Here is a 23,906-nt window from a genome sequence, read left to right as displayed (position 1 = left end):
TGCTTTAAAGTGTAAACATAGCTCCCTTTGACCTATAGACTTGAAAGGCTCTTCTTTAGTTTGAAATGGAACCACTTATCTGGATCATCAAGAAAGCAAACATGGTTCATATCCATTAAGTTAAATATGTCGATTTTTTCAGATTCATTGTAGTCCTTAGTATGTTTACATTTTATATGCTCCCAGAAAAAAAAAAAAGAACAAATTGGAAGATGAAGTAATTAGAAAATTCCCCCTTTTGTTTTCATATTCATGTGAAGCTGGTTCTTTAAATACTTGGCTCTGAGTCAACCTTACATATCAAACAAGTCTCATGCTAAATATAACTAGTTTAGTTTTCGACTGAATAGGAACTTGATCTCAGATTCTCAGTCTGCAACCTAAACATTGATAACACTTTTTACCAATTTGCGGCCATATGCTTCCCAAAATTGTGTTGTATTATAGGTTTGAAAATGTACAAAATACATATATAAAATTATTTCAAAGAATTTTGATACTAATAGATGGCACCACTGACATTCACAAGAAAATAAACACTCCTCTCCCTCTATGGTACAGCATCAAAATGCAAGAGTAATACATACACCCAACACACCCTCTGTACTATGAAGACTAAAACAAACAACTGAGAACCAATTAAGAAAGAATTATACAAGAGTTTGGTCCTCAGTTTCCTTTCAAACTACGCTGTCGTTTATCTTCTAATTGAGCAGCCTCATTCAACATGTCAGCTGCATCTTTGTGCATGTCTAGCTTCGATAGGGCGACTGATTGCATGTAGAAAGCTGTTGCCCAGTCTGGGTATACACATTGTGCTTGCATTGCATCTCTTAGAGCTGCATCAGGCTGGTCTGTGAACAGATAGCAAAGACTTCGGCGAGCATAAACAGTTGGAGAGATCATAGTTCCAACATCTATGAACTGCCCACAGAAATTTTTAGTTCAAAAAATGATCTTGAGACTACTCAAAGTATATATAAAGTGCAAAACTCAAAAAATGTTGCATGAATACTGGAGTAAGAATCGACCACTGAGACCCTACAATATGAATTTCCACTTAAAGGATAATTTCAGCCTTCTTGTCCATTACTGAAAAGAAGAGCGCAGAGAAGGGTTGCATACCTGCGAATAGCAATCTATTGCAGTCTTAAAATCTTTATCACGAAATGCCAAATCACCACGCTTTCTTGCCTCCAAGATGTCTCTCATCTGCTGTGTCCACTCTTGAAAAGATAACTGAGCCACAGTACAAAACTCATCAATTTTAGACGAGGGATGATTCGCACAAGTAAACTGCATTATTATGTACTAATTACCTCATTGGTCCCTTCATCATCTTTGTAGTGTGTTGAAACCAGTATTTGATGGATTGCAGTGAGATCCAAACGAGAACAGGCATCTCCCATGGCAGAAAGTGGTTGCGGAGGTGTAGGGGGTACATCTTCAGGCTTTGGTATTCCCAGCATCAGATAAGATGGAACCTGAAATGGCAAAATCAACCTACAAATTACCTCTAGGAAACAGATGTTTTCTTCACCCTAATTTTCCACTTCCCCTCATTCCCACCCCTTTTTTCCCAGGGCCGTTGAAAATTATCCATCGGTATGTAGAAACTACAAAGTCCCAGCAGATATTATGAAAGATATGGTAGACAGATTACTCTGCAGTCCAAATACAAATGAAGTTTAACTGTGACACTAGTGAATAAGGAACTCCATAGTGCATACTTCATACCATAATCATACCTGATATCTGATAGACATAAGTAATGGCAGAAGATATCTGAAATCAGAATTTTGAGAGGCCATTAAATTTAGATAGGGGTGGAGAGGGTAACTCTTGATACACAATTGGGAGTTAAAATCATGTTTAATCAATCAATGCTCATAACTGTTCATTGGAAGTTGGGAGGCTACAAATTGGTAAGGATTGTTCATTGATAAGCAAGCCTAATAAAGGAAGGTGTCATAGTGTTCAATACATCCCTAAACCAATAAGTCTTTTGTCACTAGCTGATCAGAAATTAATAAAAAGTTGAAAGGAAAAGGAGGATCTATCTTTTGAAAGTAGTAGAAGTGATTCAAGATATAGTAAAGCAAGAGCTGCTTCATCTTATTGTTCAGGCTTTTTATACATATATTGAAGATGAGGTGAATTTTTTCATGATTTATACCCACAATTCCTCAAACTGAAAAGTATAATACAAATAAATTAAATTCAAGAAAAGACTTTCTACCCATAGCATGGCTTTACACTATTCATGTTAATCTTATTTTAGAAATGATCAAACCAAATCAGACAATATTTTTTTGTGTGTGTTTAATTGTTAAATATCTTTAATTCCATAGTAAAAAAAAATTATGAAAATTCCACATTTGATTGTATACAATACAGGAATATAAATGTAACGATATCTATAAATGTAACAATACCTCATTAAATAATCCCACCCATCCCCTCCCCACCCCAAGGATTAGTATTAGTATACAAATAAGGTCAAAGATTAGTCAAATCAGAACTCGGATGAGATCGGGCTAAATTTAGAGTCTTAAGAAGACAATCATCCAAGCAAAGTTTATAATAATAGTTGAACATCCCACATATCAAGTATAACAGCATTCAAATCCAAATCTGAACGAAAAAGCCAAGTACAACTCACATAAATTGTGAACAATGGTAGTTAACGACTTACATCAGCTTTATTCTGCAGCGGAGCAAGTGTTGTAAATAGGTCTTTGACATTTGGTCGCTCTCTAGGTTCATACTGCAAGCACTGCGAGGCAAGATTAAATACAACTATTGCCTCTTCGCTTGAGAAGTTCCCTTCCAAATGCGAGTCCATTAGAACAAGTATGTTTTTGCCTCGTATCATGTCAAGAGCCTGCAGAGCACAAACATCTTAGCAACTTAAAAAGCATTGCATTACACATGCAGAAAAATGCAGTTAAAGAACAAGTGACAATCAATAAGAGCCCATTCAATCTCTGCTTGAAAGTAATTCCATCTACAGGTTCATTAACAAAATCTATCTCAGCCTTGATGATATCAATCCTTTCAACAAACAAGATTTTGTATTCCTGGAACTGTAGCACTTATACCAGATTTTCTATAGTCAAAACATCTTATTATCATCACTTCCCCTCTTTCACCAAACAACATTTTGTATTCCTGCAAGTCGTGTATTGGGTTGAGTCAGGCAGTTCACAGGTTAATAAGGAGGGAAGCAAGAACACCTGCTAAAGAGCCCAAGTCTGAATGACTACAAACTAAACAACATTAATCCTTCATGCAAGAGTTATAAGAGTAAAACTACATATTTGAACTCACATGACTCGGAGGAATATGCTTGCCACTAAGGAGGTCCAAAAGGACTGTTCCGAAACTGAAGACTACACTTTCTGGGGTAACTCTTCCTGTATGAAAGTAAGTGAACTTTGTCATTGCAGGTCACAACAGAAAAATGGCACTATTGCAGCATAAGGTACCATACAGCCGATGCAGGTAATCCACAACAATTCTAAAACTATAATAGCATGTTCCATTCCAGTTAATATGACAAGATCAAGATTGAAGGATGACAAAACTTATTGGAGAGTTTCACGAGGAAAAAATATTTTTACCAAGGTTCATTCAAGAAGCAAGCATGTTAATATTTTTCGCTCTTTTCAAAACCATTTATTTCGTGATTCTATAAGTATGGTTTTGAAAAGAGTGAAAAAAAAAATTACTTTTCAAGTGCTAACATTACTAGGGCATGCTATTCATATTGGCACAATACTCAGAAAGTCAGAGTAAGGTTCATATCTACGTGGAAATTTTTGCATTTCCAATAATATTAGAATTCTCCCCAAGAACATCACAAACATGAAACCAGATTCAAGTATCACAAGAGAAATTAAAAATAGCACAAATTTTCAATAACTCATATCTGAATATATAGTCTTGCCAAGACCTACTATAATTGAACCAACAAGATGATATTGGACTCTAATAGCATAAGTAGTAGTTGATACCATTTCTTAGATACTCTGGTGGTGTGTAGGCAAGATTTGTGCTGTAACTTTTTCCGTCTCTGCTGTTTTTCATCAGGCCAAAACAAGAAAGTCGTGGATCACCATTCTGCCAAAAGCATAAGTGGTTAACATCTAAAGGTTATATAATTGCTTTTCACCAACTTTCAGGTTATAACAGATTAATTTTCAATCACAGTAGTGTATATATTACATATCATAGACTAAAAATCAACAGTCAATCATATTGAGTGCATAAACAGAATGTAAATGCTCTCCATTCAAAAGTATCCATTTTCCATAGGAATTATGAAAAATTGATGATAGAAATTGGATTCACTAATAATTGGATGTGAACAATAAAAAAGGTGAATGCCAACTAGCTTTATTAGCTAAAGTATTAGGTGAAGACCTAGAATCATATCCCATCAATACAAAAAAAATAAAATAAAATAAAAGATATATATAAGCTACATTTGCCGTTTGGAACTGATTATGAAATAACAAGATTTAGACCATTAATAATACAAGCATACTAATAATTCTCTTTAATAAATACTGTAATGGCCTAGTGGGCAACACTTGTTGGATGTTTTTTTTTCAAGCAGTGATCGATGATATATCAAAGTTAAATCCCACAAAAGTCAAATGTGGTATATTATTTTAGTCTAACGGGGGTATTATGGGAATAATGCAATACCTCATCAAAGAGAACCCTGTATGCATTTAAGTCATGATAAAGTGGGCGACCTTCGGTGCTGCAATACTCCAGTGCTTCAGCAATATATAAAGCAACTCTCAATCGCATTGCCCACTCAAGAGTTTGGTTTTCCCCTATCAAGAATAGCAGTACTATGAGACCAAGATCATTAAGGTCTATAGTCATGAATTTTTCACCACAACAGCAAAAGGCATAAATTATTATCCCAATGAAAACACAGTTAACACTAAACGATATATTATTTTAGTTTCAAAGTTTGAGTTATTAAGGCAAACACGCAGGCCTTCACTAGCCCTAAAAATGTGACATAAAAAAAAAAAAAAAAATGGACATACTTCAATTATATCAATACAGGGATTTTTGTCATTAAAAATTGTTAAACTTCTAACCCTAATTAACAATCATCAATGTAATACTTAACATGAGCAAAAATGCGATGATAAAGACAAAATCTTGATTAGCAAAGTAAACAAAGCTCATTGCTCTTTACTAAACCTACAATTTAATCCAATCCCATCCTACAATCAAAACGCAACAAAATGCAAGTAACTATCACATCTCTTCACACATGCAACTAAACCTATGTAAGCTAACCTTGGAACAATCCCCAACTTAGAAACCCTAATATAGTCCCAATTAAATATAAATCCAATTCAATACTACTAAATACCCATTTCCATATTCAGCATTTCCTTCAAGATTTTTTCCTAAACAATCAATCATATAATAAACAAACCAAAGGAAAACTACATTTACCATAATTAAACTCAACCTAAATTACCAAAAATAGAAATAAATAATCAAGCAACACCCTTACAATGGAAGAGATGTTTAGCAAGAGTATCATTAGGCATAAACTCCGCAACCAATAACCTCTCATCTCCATCACAACAATACCCAATCAAATTCGCCAATTTCTTGTGCCTCAATTTCCCAACTCCTTTTGCTTCTTCCTGCCAAAAAAACAAAATAAAGATCAAATTCAACAACAACCCAATAACAAAAAAACAATCAATTGAAAAACCCAAAATTAGAAACCAGTGAAAATTACAGCAAATTGTTTAGGGTCAGGCCAAGCAAGCTTAGAAAACTTCTTAACAGCGATCAATCGACGGTTTTGAAGACGGCCACGATAAACAACATTAGGAGCCTTTTCACCACCTTCTGAAACAATCGATTTCGAGCTGAAGTTGTCGGTGGCCGTCTTCAACTCCGACAAAGTAAACTCCGAGAAACCCGCCGAAGCACCATCACCGACAACGGCGGAACCACCACCATTGATTGTAGCGTGATTAAGGGGTTGTTTAAGTGGACCCAGTTTTGACTGAAAACAACCCATTTAAAAAAAACTTAAAAACAGCACCAAACCAAAGCTTAAACTAGTTAAAGGGTTGTAGTTGTAGTTGTGTTCTGTAGTTGGGTACTTAGGTTGGTGGGAAAAAGGGGTTGACAAAAAACTCTTTGTATTTGTAAAAAGTTTGGAATGAAATGAATTTGTTTGAGAGTCAATTGAAAGAAGAGAGAGAAAGAAAGAGATCTGAAAGAGTAATTTAGAGAGAGAATGATGATGATTATGAGAGGTACAGCTTACACATTGCAACTTGTAAGCTGGTTTTGGTTTTGATGATTCTTCATTCTTCCGTTGACAATCAAACTCGTTTTTTTAATTGTGTATTTTATGGTTTGGTCGTTAAAGCTTAAAGTTTAGCAATAGTCAAGAAAGTATGATGAAATTTTATGGTAGTTTCACTTCATTTTTTTTGGGTCTACTTTGGTTGAATTCTACAAGTGATATTCTTATGTTTTTTTGGGTCTACTTTGGTTGGATAATGGTTGAAAGTTCAAGCTACTTGAGCCCAATAGATATACCAAGTCTATGGACTTGCCTTAACTTAGAATGCCAATGAGTTAAGTTAAGACGACCCACTTGGATAATCCTCATTAACAAGTTATCCAAATCCAATCTAATCAAAACCCAACAATAGCCTAAACACAACTCAACTTTTGAGGTGGTTGGGTTGGGTCTTGGACCTCTTGGTTAAAAAAAATTGGCCAACAAAACTCACTTACCAACCTAAACCTAAACCTAAACCCAAACCCAACCCAATCCAATCCAATCCAATCCTTAAACGATAGATATACTATAGCTTATCTTATGTTATAGAATAATTTTTTAATTCCTCCATTTTTATTAGATGCATTACATTCGAATTACAAAAGTTTTAATTTAAATGCTTCACTCTCCATTTTAGTTAATAAACTAGCTATTGGCCCGGGCAATGTCTCGTCTCATCATAAATTTATATGTTTGATTAAAATTAATTAAAAAGGGTTGGTGTTATATCATCTTTTATGAATATATCTAAGATATATCACATTTGAATAGAGGTTATACATTTGAAGAGTTTTCAGATGGGATACTCGAAGTAGTGATGAACTTATTTGTATTGATAACATACCGCAAAGTCTCTTGACCCTTGCGGCTTTTGATTTATAATAAAATCCTGCTAACGTATTCCCTCAAAAAAAAAAAAAAAAAAAAAAAAAAAACATTTGAATAGAGGTTACATTTGAAGAGTTTTACAAGGAATTTAAACATTTTTATGAAAAGTTAAAGTTACGCCAATAAAGAATTCTTCAAAGAGACTAAACATTACTCGTACTACAATTCAATATGGTAAGAGAAGGGTGATGACACGTGGCGCACATGTGGTACCAAATCAAATTGAATGAAGGATGAAGCATAGCGTTTGCATGCTTTTACTATGAGATTTAATAATATTATAGATTATTATTTATCTCTCCCCTATCACATGGGGTTCTCTTTATTTTTTCTCTATCTCTTTCTACTCCAAAAAAATGGTCTAGGAGTCCACAATTACAAAAGTGATGCATCTAAATAGTAATGAAGGAAGTATTTAAAATGGGAAAATTTAAGTTGACCTATGAGATAAATCTGTAAAAATATCCCCACTCGCAATAAATTGTTCTTCTTTTATTTTTAAAATAATAAAGGTGAAATTATAAATTGACACAGAAATCAAGCATAAAGTTGTGAGAGAAGATATAATAAAATGTTAATCTCAGAGATTAAACTAGGCTCCCACATTTAAAATTGATGAATACTTTTACATAATTAAACTTTTTTTTATTGGATTTTAATTCTTTTTTTCAAAGAAAGATAGCCATTTTGTATTACTTAACACGATTAAGATCCAATTCCGCCAAAGAAATTAAATATTGCTTTGATGTAAAGGAGAAAATCGAACAAGTTTAGAGTTAGACCCTGTTCACTTCACCTTAAAAAAATAATATTGATTTAAAATAATTTCAATTCAGTATAAATAAATTTAGTTCGGTAAAAATAATTTCAGTTCATTAAAAGTAATTTGAGTTCAGTAAAATTCAGTTATCTTAAAGAAGAATTATAATAGAATATTAGTAAAAATAATTTCAGTTTAGCAAAAATAATTTAAGTTTAGTAAAATTAATTTAAGTTCAGTAAAAAATAATTAAAGTTCAGTAAAAAAATAATTTTATTTCAGTAAATATAATTTTATTTCGGTAAAAATAATTTCACTTCAACAAAAATAAGGTGAAGTGAACGGGGCCTTACCACCGATTTCCCATCTCGTTACTATGTTTATAAGGAAATTAATAAATTATAATATATTTTAAAAGGAAAGCTCTGTTTGGCTCGAATCGATCTTAATCAATTATCAAGGTTTGTCAAACCTAAAACCAGCAAGCCCCAAATGTTGCTTATAGGTATTCTTCCAAAGACAATCAAATTCTGATTTTACTTAGAGAGCCTACACGTGCGTTGCGCGCAAAATTTTAGTTGTTATGGTCAAATTGTAAAAGTTTGCCCTTAATAGAGAATATTCATAGAATATTCTCATCTTAGGTCGGTTTAGGATATAATTTGTATAAGATTATCTTTGATACCTGTACATATCTTATGTTACCTAATATCAATATTTATAGGGTTATAATGAGAAACCTAATCATATTAGGTAACATAAGATATGTACAGATATCAAAGATAATCTTATACAAAATATATCTTAAACATATGATGAGAACCTATGATGAGAATATTCTATGAATATTCTCTATCAGCCCTTATACTAAAAGCTTGTTAGGTAGACTTTTAAACACATACCAGAGGGCCATGCCAACAATAATGATTAAAAAAAACACTTTCTTATTCTCTCTCTACTCACTTTCTCACTCTTCTTGCTCAATTGCTCATTAGCATTTTGATGATCATATTTTTATCCCACCAATAATAAAAAAAGAAATTATTCACCATGACACCATTGTCTTTTACTAATATAAAACAAAATTTGTATAATTACTTTTACTAATACTAGGGTGGCCAACGCGCGCGATGCGCGCAACATGGCTAGCCAATGCGGAGAGGTTATCAAGGCTTGTCTTTATACTAAAGATTTTAGCTTGTACATAGTTATGATTAGTAAGCATTTTGCATGTAAAATGTCTTATGCAATCTTTAAATACCCTGAAATTGGTAAGAATTAATACAATGAACCTTTAGAAAGAGTAATAATCGACTATTAAGTTCAAAATCATATATCCTTAACCTTTTCTTATGTATTTTAAAGAGTAAAAAATAACATTTACATGCTTTTCTTATAGAGTCTAGATGATTCTTTAGAATAAAATTTTGATACATATTACAAGCTGAAAAACAAAGAGAAACAAACAAAGGAATAATGAAATTTTGCATCAATTTGTTCTTAGGTACCCTATGAGTAGTTAGGACTCTCAGGTGTTAAATTTTAGTTTTGAGTTTGGATTTTGATCAAGTCCAATGCAACGTACATTTATACTTAGTATTGCTGTTAAGTCTAATACGATCATCTAATATAAAGTTTGGTAGCTTGAACCCAATGTAAAAATCCAAAATAATAAAATACGGAGTAGCTTTTTTTTTTCCCCTCTCTTTGTATATTGGTCCAGGGGCTTTATTTTTTATTGTTTAATACTCTGTAATTAAACCCAATGTAAGAAGAGCTGAGTTATCCAATGCAGGCAAGCTTGAACTCAGCTTAATTCAACTCAACAATACAAAGAAATACAGTAAATCATTAAACTGATACTCATTAGATGCAGAGCATATAGCATTATTAGGATGCATCATATCAGAATCTCACCAGAAAAGTGGTATCTTCTCTTCTAACAAGTAACGATAAACCTTTAAAGTAGGTTATGATTGATAAGAGAACTACTCACACCTCCTTTCCTTCAAATATAGAATATACATCCAGAACCTAAGCACAAAGGCTTCTACTCCCTTTAAAAAACATGTACCTTGAAAAATTGCATCTTTTAAAGTTGTGGACTCTCATTTTATGCTCTTAATCCCAAAATTATAATCGAAATTTAGATGTCATTTGCATCTCATAACAACGAATCTAATAGCAATGTTGAAAGCCACCTTTGTAAAATTCTACAATCCCCAAAATCAAAACCAAAGTACAATCTAAAGATCATAAATAAAAATCCTAAAAAAATCTTATAGGGAAAAAATTAAAGTACCTTTTGATTGGATTTGTGGTAGCGCTTAACTGGACAAACCACAAAGTCATTGACAAATATTCATGAAATGATCAAATTGAAAGAATAGAAAGAGACATGAGGGGCTTCCATGGGGTAGTGCTCGGAAGTTGGTATATTTCCCTCGCTTTATAGTGTTTGTGGTTCTCCATTGACTTCAATTATCTCTACTATATTTTTTTCTTTCAAAATCCAATCAAATTTAGGAAAAATAGATGAATACCCAGACCCTAAAATTTAAAAAGGATAATACCTTAAAATCTAAAATCAATCAAAACCTTATAAAACAATTGAAATTAAAATTGAAAATACCTTTGAAGATTGTCAGTGACTTTGTGGTTGAAACTTGAAACCAATAATTCAACCGATTGAATGTGAAGATGAAAAAGTACATAATAACATAGAGAAGATATACAATATTAAAAAAAATCTTGTAATATTAAATAGAGGCAAATGCATAAATACACATTTTTGGGGTTATAATTGTCACAACACTATTCATAAAAGCAAGATTCTACTTTTTATAAGTAGGGATAGGGATTATTCAATTTATCATATGTATGGTCGAGGTTGACTAAGAGATCTAACGATACAAATTAATTGGATTAGGCTAGAACAAAGAATAATTATGGCTAAATATTTAAGTATAGAATACAATTGTTTTTTTTTTAAAAAAAAAAAAAAATTATGTATGCAATCATGTGAATCAAATGGAAGGATATACAAAAACTTTCTGCAAGAAATTATCACAATTTAAAGGTTGTAAATGTAGTATATGAAAAACGTCCAAATTACCTCTTGGTATACAAAAGGGTTTGTCACCCCAGCCGACATAATTAAACATTGAAATTACATTTTTTTTTTTTAAAAAAAAAAAAAAAAAAAGCAAACAAATTAACACAAGCAACTTAAATGTTAATTTTATCGAGCAATTAAACCAAGTCTTTTGTCCTTCCTTAACTACTACATCATGCTTATTAAAAATGTAAAAGCAATAATATAAGGATAAATATGTAAATGAACTTTATGAGGGATATATTAGCCACAATACTATTCATAAGAGTTGAGTGATACTTTTGAAAAGAATAGGGATAGCTCTTATATACTAGCAATTGCTACTATCTTGTGATGTGAGACTATTTTCTTTCTATTTCTTTAATTTTGTTGGTTTTTTCTCTACATAAACGAAAATGAAAACCATGAACGAAAGCTCCAACACCTAGTGACTCAGCAAGAAGCAAGCTAGAGTTTTGATCATTAATTTAAGTTCCTTTAAGAAACCCAATTAATTTAAGTTTTATATATATATATATATATATATATATATATATATATATATATATATATATATATATATATATAATAAAAGAAAAAAAAAAAAACTTGCAACATATTCACGGGCTATCAAGCCAAGCCAATGATAGCTCGAGCTTGGCTCGTTAAGATATCGAGCTGAACACAAGCTTGAGTCATCAGTTAAGCCCACTCGAGCCGAGCTTTATACGAAGCTTTGACCGAGACAAGTCTAGAGCAGTTCACGAGCACGCTCGGTTTGTTAATTCCTCTACGATACACTAATAGCTATTCTGAAAATATGAGCAAACTCAATCTTATAAAAAAAGATAATAGAAATGGAGTTAATCTCCCTAGCTATATATCAATCCAAGAATGACCCTTTTCTATTCATACCACTCACCAAGTTAAGACTCTCAACAATGACGTTCCTTGCATCACATTATTGGATTGCGATATTCAAACCACTAGCCATAGCCTTTGCTTCTTAATTCTGATAACACAATATTATTCACGACCTATATGCATGTTACATTTGATTTTATTTTCTCCCTTCTCTTAATCTTTTAGCTCGGGCCCTTCCATACCCAGTGCGAATTAATTTCAGGGGGTGGATGAGATTTGAACCCATGACCCTTTTGTGTCACGCTGGCTCTGATACCATGTTAGACGATCAACTCAACTAAAAACTTAATCTGATGGTTGAGTCCCAAAAATATATTTTATACTCTATCAACAATTATTAATATATAATGTCAATCAATCAAGTGTTTTCTTCGTGTGTCCGGGCTTGGCCCTCTTTTGCATAAATTTAAAGATTACAAATCCCGTGCATTAACACCATCACAATCTAGTACCCTCTCGATCTATTTTCTTAAGCCTAACCTGTTCTAATAGACTGAAATCAGCTGAACTGAACTGAGCTGAACTGAACTGAACTGAACTGAAATGAACATTTTATAAGAGAAGGAAATTAGGAGCTGAGCTGAACTGAACTGAACTGAGCTGAACCGAGCTGAGATGAACTGAACTAAAACGGACTGAATTAAACTGAACTGAATTGAAAATAAACGTATGAGAACATGCCCTTACCCAATTTATTTAAATAAGAGAAAGATAGATTAGGGCTCATAAATATAATTAGGGCTCATAAAGTGAAGTTGTATATGGTATAAAAAAAATAAAAAAAGAATTCGGAGTTTAAGAATTATCATAATAGAAATAAAGTAAAAGTGGGTATAACTTAGAAAAATAGATGAAAACAGAAAGTAAATAGCACTTAGGAAAATGGAGGAAGTATATATTAACCATATCCGATTGAACCGATAAAGAGCAAGTGTATATTAACCATTTATTTATTTGAGCAAGCCCCATAGGAACACCACTTAGCTTGGTTACTCCCATCCGTGTACAAAAATGAGACCAAACATTCAAGTTCTTAATTTCATGTGTAATTAAGCACAATAATTCTAATATTATGTATAGTAATAAGGCATGCATGATGCATGTTGGAAGAAAAAAAACTACCTAATACATGTTGGGATGATAATCAAATGATGAAGATGTATTATTAGAGGCAACCTCTGAATACGGTTTATTGTACAGGCTATTAGGATCACTAGGAGACAACAATATCTTTGAATTATTGATTAATTTTGTAACTGAAACCCTCATTATTTTTCCCAATTGTAGACAAAAACATTATTTGCCATCCTTGCTTTATCTTTTCATGTCGTTCACCACTATCATTTTAATATTGGCGTATATGCTATACACTTTAATTTGGAGAAATTATATATTAAAGGTTAATTTGGTGTCTTTATTAGAATTATTGAAGTTGAGTAGGAAAAATAAAAGAGTTATTGAAGTTTGACCTAATGAAAGTTAATTAATTTTCTCAAAAAAAATCAATTAATATTAGACCTTTGGCAAAATTATTTGATTAAATTCTAAATTAGAATTCGAAATACTTAAAAAAATGTACATAGCTTAAATAATTAGGACTAGATATATATAACTTACATTATTTGATCATTTTGATACATAAAACAATAATAAAATAAAATTAAGGCCACCAAGAGTGCAAATTTCAAGCTATTATTAATTGCTTTCTTTCTATTGGATCTACGTGTAAGAGCAAGTACAACTCAATGTAGTACTTTAGTTGTTTTCTCCTATATTAAAATATAAGCATATACTCATTAGTCTAAAAGAGATTTGATGTATTCCCCCCCCCCCCCTTTTTTTTTTTTTGGGGTTTGTTTCAATAAGGAGGGGTGTTTGTTTCAGGGTCTTTAAGAAAGGGTAAGGGAATCAATTGAGCAGACTTACTAACATTTTGTTTGGAATGAAGATAGAAAATGAAGGGGGAGGAAGGAAGGAAGGAAAGGAAAATGAAGGAATGAAGTATCTTTCATTTGGATCACAAATAGGGAAGAAGGGAAATGGAGGGATTAAATATTTAAATTGTAAGAAATTGATCTCTACAACAACAGAGAGAGATATAGAAGGAAAATCCATCATTCTTCCCACCCTTTCCTCTCCCTCCCCTTCATTTCCTTCCACTACTTTCTCTATCCAAACACACTATTCAATCATTTTCTTTACCCCCTTCATACCCAAAGTCCTCTACACTCATTCCTCACCCCCCCTAGGTTTCACATTATTCCCTTTCTCAGCTCTACTCTATCCCATAGCCACTTTGACCATCACAAGCACCACCTTGACCATCGGGCAAAACAACCCTAGCCAATAAAACTACCCACCGTCCAACCTCTCCACCTGAACTACTTGCACCAACCCACCCACATAACTACCACCTTTTACCAACAAACCACCCTAAAATTCACCCTACCCACCCAAAACCCAACCCAACCCAACCCAACCGGAACCCCGAAAACCCTCTTTACCCACCTAATAAGTAATAACCCAACCCCACCCCATCCCACCACAAATCAACAACCACCAAACCAAAACTCAAACCTTGCTAGAAAACTCTTCATCACCCACCAAAAGTAACCTCCCTTACTCGAAAACCTAACCCTAAGCTACCCACGAAAATCTATCACCACCTCCAACCCACAAGGATAAATACGTTGTATTTTTCACATTGTAATACGTTGTTGAACTAGCTCTTATCTTGATAATTTATACGTAATATTTGTTTAAAGTTAAGCCAGATTAACAATGTTAGAGGAAGAAGTATGATTTAGAATGACATGCAATTCCTTCTCAAAACGAACAAATCTAAAAACTAGCTTAGTTAATGACAGTTTAATACTCCGTACTTCGTAATCTGTAGCCCTTGATTTGTAATTTTTTGGAAGACTGTTTGATCTTAGATCTAGTACTAGATAAGGACAAGTTTGCGTTTAACACAAATTTGAACGCATAAATTGAAGACTACCATTAGAAGTTGCTCTTCATTTTTACTTGGCATTTTGACACAAATTATTGAGTTCAAATTTTTTTTACAAAGATCATAAATGGAATAAAAGGCCATCAATTTGTTAATGGGATATCTTATTTATCAACTCTACAATTATCCATTACCAATTGCCGACAATGCTACAAAATTGTTGATAATGCTTTATAATTAACGAAAAACATAAAAGATAATCAAATAATATACCAAGTGTATAGTAAATCTAGTGTGTATATAAAGAATGACTTTGATTTACAAGTGAAAAAAAAAATAGTTAAAAAAAATAAATTAAAGTATGGCCTCATCAATTCTTTTCTAACTCTTTGATTTTTTTTTTTTTTTTTTCCATCCTTTTTTTATTTTTTTACTTTCTTACAATCACCAAAAATAAGGGGGAAATCAAAGAAATTAGTAAATATTTTTTGTCAAATATCAATTCCAAGGAAATGTAGTAAAAGATATATCATCTTTTTCTTCTTCTATGCATGAGTTAGAATGTTTAGGAGAGATACTCTTGTACTAATCAAACTCCTAAACACTCTTTCACTTTCTCTTTCCATTTCTCCAATACAATCCTCCAATTCTTGCATTCCCTTCAAAACTCCCATTCTCATTACTTCTTCTTCATTATTGTTATTACTATTTTTTTTCTTTATGTTTTTTCTCAACTCTAACAAATCCTCCACTCCTCCTGTCACCTTTTGAAACTCCTCAATCATCCCTTGCTCATCCTTCCTTGCCTTCCGGCCGAGCCCGAAACTCGCCCACACGGGCCTTCGGCCCGGCAAGCCCGACACCGACCCGAAAACTGCCTCGGTAACGGAGGCCGTTAACCGATGCACGTCCCTGATCACGTGCCTAAGCTCGTCGTCGTAGTCCGACACCACCGCAATGACGGCGGGGTTTACAGGTGTCGGTTGCTGCACCGGAACTGATCCGATGGTAGTGATGAGCTTGCTGACTTCGCCAGCGATTTTCTTTTGAGCCTTGATGTATTGCCCAAGCTTGGAGTCATCCTTCCTACGAAGAGCTACTTGGGCAGCGGAAACCTCCTGCTTGAGGCCCAACATGGAGGCCCGAAACCTTCCGTAAACGTCGACGAAACGGAGAAAGTCTTCTAGAAGCCTCTCAACAACGTCAGTCTTTGTAGATAAGGAGTCCTGCGTCAAGGGCAGCTGAAGCACATCGTCAAGGGAGTCTAGGACACCCTTTAAACGCGCCAGCCCGTTAACAACCGAGCCCGATCCAGGCCCGGATCGGGCCCGTTCCCAAGCCCGCAGCTCGGTAACCTCGTCCTGGAGCTGCGGGATCAAAGGATGGGATCGGACACAAGGCAAGGAGGCTGAGCGGACGTGGAGGCCCTTATTAGCACACGGCCGGACGTGTGGTGTGGGCGGGTTCGGGAACGAAACTGTACGCCTGTATCTCCCCATTGTCTTTTAAATTTGCAAGAGAGGTGGTTTTAAGTTTAGATTTGTGTTGTTGTTATTGATAGAGTAGTGTAGAGAAAATGGAGAAGTATTTGTAGAAAAAATGAAGTGGAAAAGTTTATGGAATAGAGTTGGAAAAATGAAGGGATTATAAAGGGTGGTTAAGAAAGAGAGGGAGAATTTAATTATAAGAAAAGTAGGCGCGCACGAACGGGTAGAGAGAGAAGGAACTAGTACAGCCTGTGAAAGGCATGTGGGTACTCCAAGTTTAATGTGGAGAGAGAAAATTTAACTTACAATTAGCTCAAAAATCATTCTTTTTTGATTTGATGAATTTTGTGATTGTAACTTTATATTATTATAATTTTTTTTAAAATAATTAAGTTGTGATTTTCTATTTTTATTTGAGCATTTAGAAAATAAAATAAAATTGAATCTTGTCAAATCTTAAAATGTAATACGGAGACTTTATCATACTTTGTATAAAGTATATACAAAGTATATTTCAATTCATTTAATAAGGGTTGTAAATCTCTAAAATAGACTCTTTCAAACTGATCTAGCTTATATGTTAAACTAAATTTGGTATCCTTGTATTTTTTTTAAAGGTAATGGTATATATAGCCTTTAAGAGCTATATATAAGTATCAAATATACTTCTTAAAATGGAATTAAGTTGATAATTCATGACAAATCACACGTAAATTAATATAATTAATGTTAATTTATCTTTAATACTCGTATTTCATTTTTTAGTTTCTTATACATTAATACATAACCCTGAAAGGCTATGTTTATCATTTTTTTTTATAATGGTAATGAGTAATCCTAAACAACCTTAAAACTCATATATATATATATGGTCTTATTACCAAGGGAGTTAAGCTAAGCTAGCTTAGCCTTGCTTGGTAAAATCAAATTTAGTATTGACTCTATTGAATTGTAAATTACAAGTACTGCAAAGTATATATTACTGCATTTTTTTCCACAAATAATCAAGCAAAATCGAATAAATTCTAGACCCAATTAATGTCAATTCATATAATTTATCAGTTGATATATCATATAAAGTCAAGAGTTATGGTCGAACTGCATTGAAGTAAATTTATTTTGTTTGGTGTTGTGTTTGCTTGGTAATTTATTAGTTTATGGTGGAGTTTGACAAAAAATGGCAACTTGGTAAAACCGTGTTTTAGAGTGTAATAATTGCTAACTAATTTCAGTAAACCATATATTATGATGATTATGGTCCATGTAAATTAGTGAACAACATGGTGTAAATAAACTTACTCAATCCACTAGATAGTATAAACTCACCGGCCAGAGAGTGGCCAGACACCAGATTCACCACCAAAATTTATTGGATTGCCCCATGAGTATAGCATAGTTTTTACTTTTTGTAAATTCAATCGTTGTACCTTGAAGTAATATACAAAAAAAATATGCTATGCTAATTAATTATGATAAATTAATTAAATTTGACTGAATAATATTCTGTAAATAATGTTTATGTAAGTTTAATTTTTAATTAAAACAATGCGAGCTCATTAAAATTCAAGCGAATTTAAATCATGTTAAGTAAAAATAAAATAAAATAAAATTGTGAATAATATTATGAACCTTTAGACATTATATTTAGCATGTTAAAGTTTTTCAGGTGGAAACAATGACATTATAGGTTATATAAAAAAAAAATTACAACTGATTACATGTGTCTTAGGGTCTGTTCATATTTATTGAATAAAGTTGAACTGATCTGAACTGAGTTGAAATGAATATTTTATAAGAGTAGGAAATTAGGAGCATAAACTGAATTAAACTAATTAGAGTTGAACTGAAATTAAGCTGAAGTAAATAGCCCTTAATTCGGTGAGAATGGTTACCAGTTCCATGTTTGTCTTTATTCTCATAGTTGAGTCATAGGACAATCCAATAATCATTCAAATAAAAGTACTCCGTAATAATTTAGAGTAAAATAGCATTACCATGAGAATAAAAATTGATGTAATTAACATGTATAACTAAACATGAGAAATCTAAGCCAGTGTACAATTTGATGATTAATTAAATTAAGTAAACGGGAAAACGGAATAGGGTTGTAATTATTCGGGTATTAAGGAGTAAAGCACGTGAGAAGTGACACGCTGGCAAAAAGCATCGAATCCATTGGTTGGGAAGTGGTCCTGCTTTTAAAGTTCTAGATACCACGTCCACGTGGCATGATTGCCGCGTTGGGTACTCCGCCTAGCCAGGTTTTCAAATTACAGGTAATTTGTTGGTTACAATTTTCTTTTTGTGGTTTTATGCCGCGTAAATTAGTTTGGCCTTAATCACACGATTGTGTACTTTATAGTGTAAGAGCAATTAATATTAGGTCAACTTTAATGTTTTAAGTCCCACTCCTTTTATTATGGTATGGTTGGCATGTGGTTTATCAAGGCCTTACTTTGTCTAGTGGGATTGCACAATTTAATGAATTTGTCTAATGTTTAATTGTTGTCTAACATTTTCCATTTTTTGTTGCTTATATGATTCAATTTCTTGTTTTTGCATTTTGTGTTATCAGAAAAATAATTGGAAAATCAATTTCTCAATTTATATATTGGTGGCTTGATCATGTAGACCTTACCTTTTATTTGAAGTAGTAATTAAATTCAATCAAATTTCTTGGTTTACATATATATATTGCAATCTTAAATTACAATGTCAATGTAACATTATACTACTATAATTGGAAATGTTGATGACTCGATGGAAGATTAAAAGCTATTTAATTAGTATGGTATTTCTCTTATCCATAATATTTCATTAATTTGCCCCATATTACCTTACCCATTATGATCGATCAAGTTTACCAACATATCATTTTGATCATTAGTATTACTAGAAATCATCACAGATATTGATATTTAACAATTAACAGTTAAGAATAATTCAATAGTATTTTCATAATAACAATTACTTGTATTGTTTACTCACTAGTAAGAAAAAAAAGTGTGGTCAAAATAATAGATGAATATATATGATAAACAGGATACGCAACTAAATAATATACCATTGAAGGAAGTATAATCACATAAAAAAATTGAAACAAGAAGTCCGATCCAAACCAAATCAGACCAGTACAAATTATAATTTTCGATCGGATTGATCCGCTATCTACAAAAATAAAAACTTTCGGTCTTTCAGTTTGGTCCATTTAGATTTTGAACTTGTGCATAAGCCATGACAAGTGTGACCTTGTGGGTGTACCTATTTCTAAATACACCTTAAAATATCATAAGAAAAGTATTTGTAGACCAAACAAAAATTAAGGTTTCAAAGAAGCAAATGTTAGTGGATAGATATTTGTTAATACTCTTTAAATGATATGGAATCCCTAGCATTGCGGCTATCTAATCGGAGAACTTTACTAAGAACGCGTCTAATACTTTGATAATGGCATTCAATTATCAATATACACCTAATTATCCTAATCATTCATTTAAATGCACTTCTTAAGAATTTAATTAATTAAAATAAAACCAACTAATTCAATTTGGGAAAGTCACATTAATTGTGATTGATACGAATCCTCCTTGGTTACATGAACTTGAAACTTGAGCTTCTGTTAGTCTGTTACAACAGAAGATATGATCTTGTATTTGCTGATTATCTACTAACGAATGGCTGTTAATTAATGTAGGAGATTCCACATGTTTGTACTAGCTCACTATCTTTGGTTTCTTGATATAAAAGTAAGATATGCTTCACAAGATCTTAAGGATTTTCTTTTTGATATGCATACATGCAAAATGGAAAGTTTTTAAGGATTTATGCACGTATTAATTAAATGACTTGTAGTTGCTTTGATTCTTATTTTTGGGCATGTTTTGATTTACGGTAAACAACTGAACTGAATAGAGCTGAAATGAATTGTTCATTATGAGAGAAGGAAATTAGAAACTAAACTAAACTAAACTGAAATTAAGCTGAATAAAACAGACCCTTAAGTTGTTCTACTCTATTTGACTTATGACAATATCAATTAATCACACTTGATCTCAGTAAGTCATCAAAGTATATGTTAACAAATGTAATATTTAAAGTGAAACATGTAAACTTTGGTCAATTATCCTTTCACTCTCTCTCTCTTTCTTTCCTTTTTAATTTCATCATTATTAAGGCGTGCTGATTAATTATGTGCCCAATCAAGCGAAATTTCACTATCTCCGACTATCCAATACCACCATTGCACCATCGCGTTATTATTTAAGGTCTTTATTATACACCTAGGTGGCTAGGTGCACCTAGATCCACTCTAAATATATACACCCAAAGATATATTAATTGCACTGGTATGTATATAAAAATTTGTCATTTTGTTACTTTGCTAAAACCATCACCGTCCTCCTCTTCTTAAAATGGCCATGACTAATAATAGTAAGGGATGGTCAAAGTTGAATCATGAATCACTACCCTAATATGGCATCCGTGTCCAATTACCACCTTTATAAATGTAGTGACGTACTGCAATGCGGCTATAATCGTATGAAACAATAGTTAAGTGACACGATGGGACTGAAAAAAGTGAAAAGTGATAAGATATGAATTGATGATTGGAAAATTCACTGAATTATTATCATACCATTGTTTGGCTTATAATGGGAAACATTTGTGAATAAATTTAAATTTTACTTAGATGCCATCTCTCCGGCCTCTTCTTCTTCCATTATTAAGGTTAAAATTGTCTTTATGTTAGCAAGAAATTCCAAGCTTAATCAATTCTTTTCCAAGCCTTGATACAAGACATTAAGGGGCCGTTTGGTTCGCACAGTGGAATCGGAATGGAATGAATCCCTTTTCATTTAGCATATTGTTTGTTTTATAAAAAATACAAGGGAATCACCTCCACCATAGCACCACCACATCCACCATAGCAACACTCTTTTTCTTCAATTCCCAGCCACCCTACAGTTCAACCACCACCTTGCCGCCCCTCAACCTCCTTCCTCCGACCTCGCCGCCCCTCACCCTCCTTCCTCCGACCTCGCTGCCCCTCACCCTCCGTTCTCTAACCTTCATTTACCCGGAAAACTTACCCCCCCACCAACGTATAACCCTTAAAAACCTTCCCCTCCCCTTAAAACCGTCGGTCGCCCCTCCCCCCACCCTCGAAACCCTAGCGGCTAGGGTTTCGAGGGTGGGGGGAGGGGCGGCCGACGGTTTTAAGGGGAGGGGGAGGGTTTGTTAGGGTTATTTGAGGGTGGGGGGACGTTTTTTCGAGGAGGGGAGATGTTTCCGGGGGGAAGGGGTGGGTGGGGGAGGTGCGCCGTGTTCCGGCGAAGGGTGTGGGAGGTGCAGCGCTTGCCGACGGAGGGGCGGCGTGGTGGCTGGGTGGTGGTTCTGCTGTAGAAGGTTGCTAGCTAGGGTGGGTATGGTGGCTAGGGAAAGGGAATGGAAAAGTCTAGGGGGGAGTGGGGAATCACTTTAGAGGAAAAATGGGTAAAGTCAATAATGAAAGAGGGTAAAGGGAATGATTGATAGTAACAAACAAACAACAACAAAGGGAATGGGGCATGTTCATTCCCTTTCCCTTTGATTATTACCCCCAACCAAACGACCCCTAATTATTTTTTAGGGATTGCATTGTGATCATGAAGCTAGCTAGATTAAAAGGCCGGATGCAATGAGGAAAAGGTACGTGAGATTCATTCAACTAATGTCTTCACTCGTTTGACATACGATAAGAATAAGTAACGTAGTATTCATGATATTTTTATTAGAAATTTAATTTGACCCTATCAATCTTGCTTGCGTCGGTTTCAACTATAACCTTAATCTTTTGTTTGAATTGGCCCTATGACATAGTATCAAGAGTCTACATGACACAAAGGTCATCATGGGTTCAATTCTTTCCACCTTTAAGTGGATTGATATTTAACGTTGGGTATGATAGGGCTCATGCCGCATCCACACATTAAGCGAAAAGGCTCTCATGTGAAGATGCGTGATAGATTATATAAATCGATCATAAAGTTAAACCACAAGCTTAAGCTTATAATTGAGATGGTTCTATAACAAATTGATTTCCTAGACCCTAACTATATTATTGATTGTCAACTTTTCATCCCGATCCCAATAATATTCACAAATCTAATACCCTAAGATCAATGGCCACCAAGCATGCAAATTAGTAGGGGAATAGTAACTCATCATGTATCCGGCCAAAATAACAACGTAAGAGTATATTTTTTGGGATTAAACTATATTTTAATTTCTTCAATAGGTTATTTTTAAATACGTAGTATGTATTGTTTGGATTTGAATATAGAAATTAAACGTATTTTTCAAATTTTATTATTATGTTCTTTGTATCTTTTCGGACTCATATTTTGTTATTTTTAATATAAATTTTATATTTAATTAGAGTTCATCATTTCATTTATTTTAAGACTTTATGCTATTTGAACTTGAACTTTATGCTTGTGAGGTGCACAAACCATGCAATAATGGCAGCAAGCATACTAGATGATGTATGTCAATAATACATACGTAGAATTTTTGGTTATGCTAACGTAATGTAGTCATCAGGTGGTGGCCTGAATTAAGTTGATTCTAGCAAAACGATGAGAGACTAAGGTTGTCAGACATATGATGGGAATATAAATCAATTAGGCTGTTGATTAGTGATTTAATCACTAATTAAAGAAAAAGTTTATTGTATTTTAGTTTGAGGTTCATTGTTAATCTGCTAATTATCAGTAATCAGGTGACGGTGTAGCAGCAGAAAACATGATGGAGCAGTGAGTAGTGTGACTAAAAGACAACATAAATAGTGAGATGATGTCTTTCATTTTAGGGAACAAACATCTAAGCAATTTATGTCTTTGCATTAATCTCGTGCCCCTAACACATGTACATGTGGCATGTGAGTTATTGTTCCACCCCTTTTTTTTTTTTTTTTTTTTTGGGAAAAAAATAAATATGTTGTAGATCTCAACTTAGCTATTATACCATGTTTGCAACTTTGCATCTTTGATCTAATAAAAAAAGAAAAGGCAATCTAACTTTTTTTTTTTACTTGCACTATGGTATAAGATAAGTAAGATTGGCATAAGGTATTTTTTTTATTATTATTATTTTTAAATGGTATATATGTATCACACTTGTGCCAATGAAAAAAAAAAAAAAAAGGAAGTGTTCAGTTCATTTTACTAAAGAAAAGATATTTAGTGTTATATTCTTGATTGGCTTTTTAAAAGTATGTAGATTGTAAAAGGCAATTTGCAATATAAAATACAGGAATAAATTTCAATTTTTAAGAAATCCCATCTGGCAATATTTTATCAACAAAGTTAATTCAAATTCTCAAATTTAATAACCAAGTATTTATTGACATATTAACTTCAATTTCCTCTATGTACCGATTTATTGTTTTTTTGGTTGGTAAAAACGTGGAT

General features: G+C 33.2%; 2 protein-coding genes across 2 annotated transcripts; both read right to left on the bottom strand.

The window, feature by feature from the left end:
• Positions 1 to 170: 170 nt before the first annotated feature.
• On the bottom strand, positions 171 to 6,411 carry LOC145638810 (serine/threonine-protein kinase BSK1-like). Its single transcript, XM_081689850.1, has 9 exons — positions 5,786 to 6,411; positions 5,552 to 5,687; positions 4,714 to 4,847; positions 4,017 to 4,122; positions 3,331 to 3,416; positions 2,696 to 2,884; positions 1,320 to 1,484; positions 1,126 to 1,239; positions 171 to 924 (listed from the first exon to the last, which is right to left on the bottom strand). Exons 1-9 carry the CDS (start codon positions 6,071 to 6,073, stop codon positions 670 to 672), a joined length of 1,473 nt encoding a protein of 490 aa, XP_081545976.1. The 5' UTR covers positions 6,074 to 6,411; the 3' UTR covers positions 171 to 669.
• A 9,102-nt stretch (positions 6,412 to 15,513) lies between these two features.
• Positions 15,514 to 16,467, bottom strand: LOC145639870 (uncharacterized). The gene has a single exon (XM_081691195.1). The coding sequence runs from the start codon at positions 16,465 to 16,467 to the stop codon at positions 15,514 to 15,516; it is 954 nt and encodes a 317-aa protein (XP_081547321.1).
• Positions 16,468 to 23,906: the final 7,439 nt, after the last annotated feature.

Source organism: Chenopodium album, chromosome 7 (assembly GCF_948465745.1).
Source record: "Chenopodium album chromosome 7, dcCheAlbu1.1, whole genome shotgun sequence".
In the NCBI taxonomy this organism is placed as follows: domain Eukaryota; kingdom Viridiplantae; phylum Streptophyta; class Magnoliopsida; order Caryophyllales; family Amaranthaceae; genus Chenopodium; species Chenopodium album.
Note: the sequence above shows the minus strand (reverse complement) of the source record. Positions and strands in the feature narration are given on the sequence as shown.

Bases quoted from the DNA above. Each gene is read 5' to 3' on its own strand.
- LOC145639870 (XM_081691195.1), bottom strand. From the start codon at position 16,467: ATGGGGAGATACAGGCGTACAGTTTCGTTCCCGAACCCGCCCACACCA.
- LOC145638810 (XM_081689850.1), bottom strand. From the start codon at position 6,073: ATGGGTTGTTTTCAGTCAAAACTGGGTCCACTTAAACAACCCCTTAAT. The intron at 2,885-3,330 runs GTGAGTTCAAAT...TGTGCTCTGCAG, and splicing joins AGCATATTCCTCCGAGTCAT to GCTCTTGACATGATACGAGG. The intron at 1,485-2,695 runs GTAAGTCGTTAA...TTGCCATTTCAG, and splicing joins CGCTGCAGAATAAAGCTGAT to GTTCCATCTTATCTGATGCT.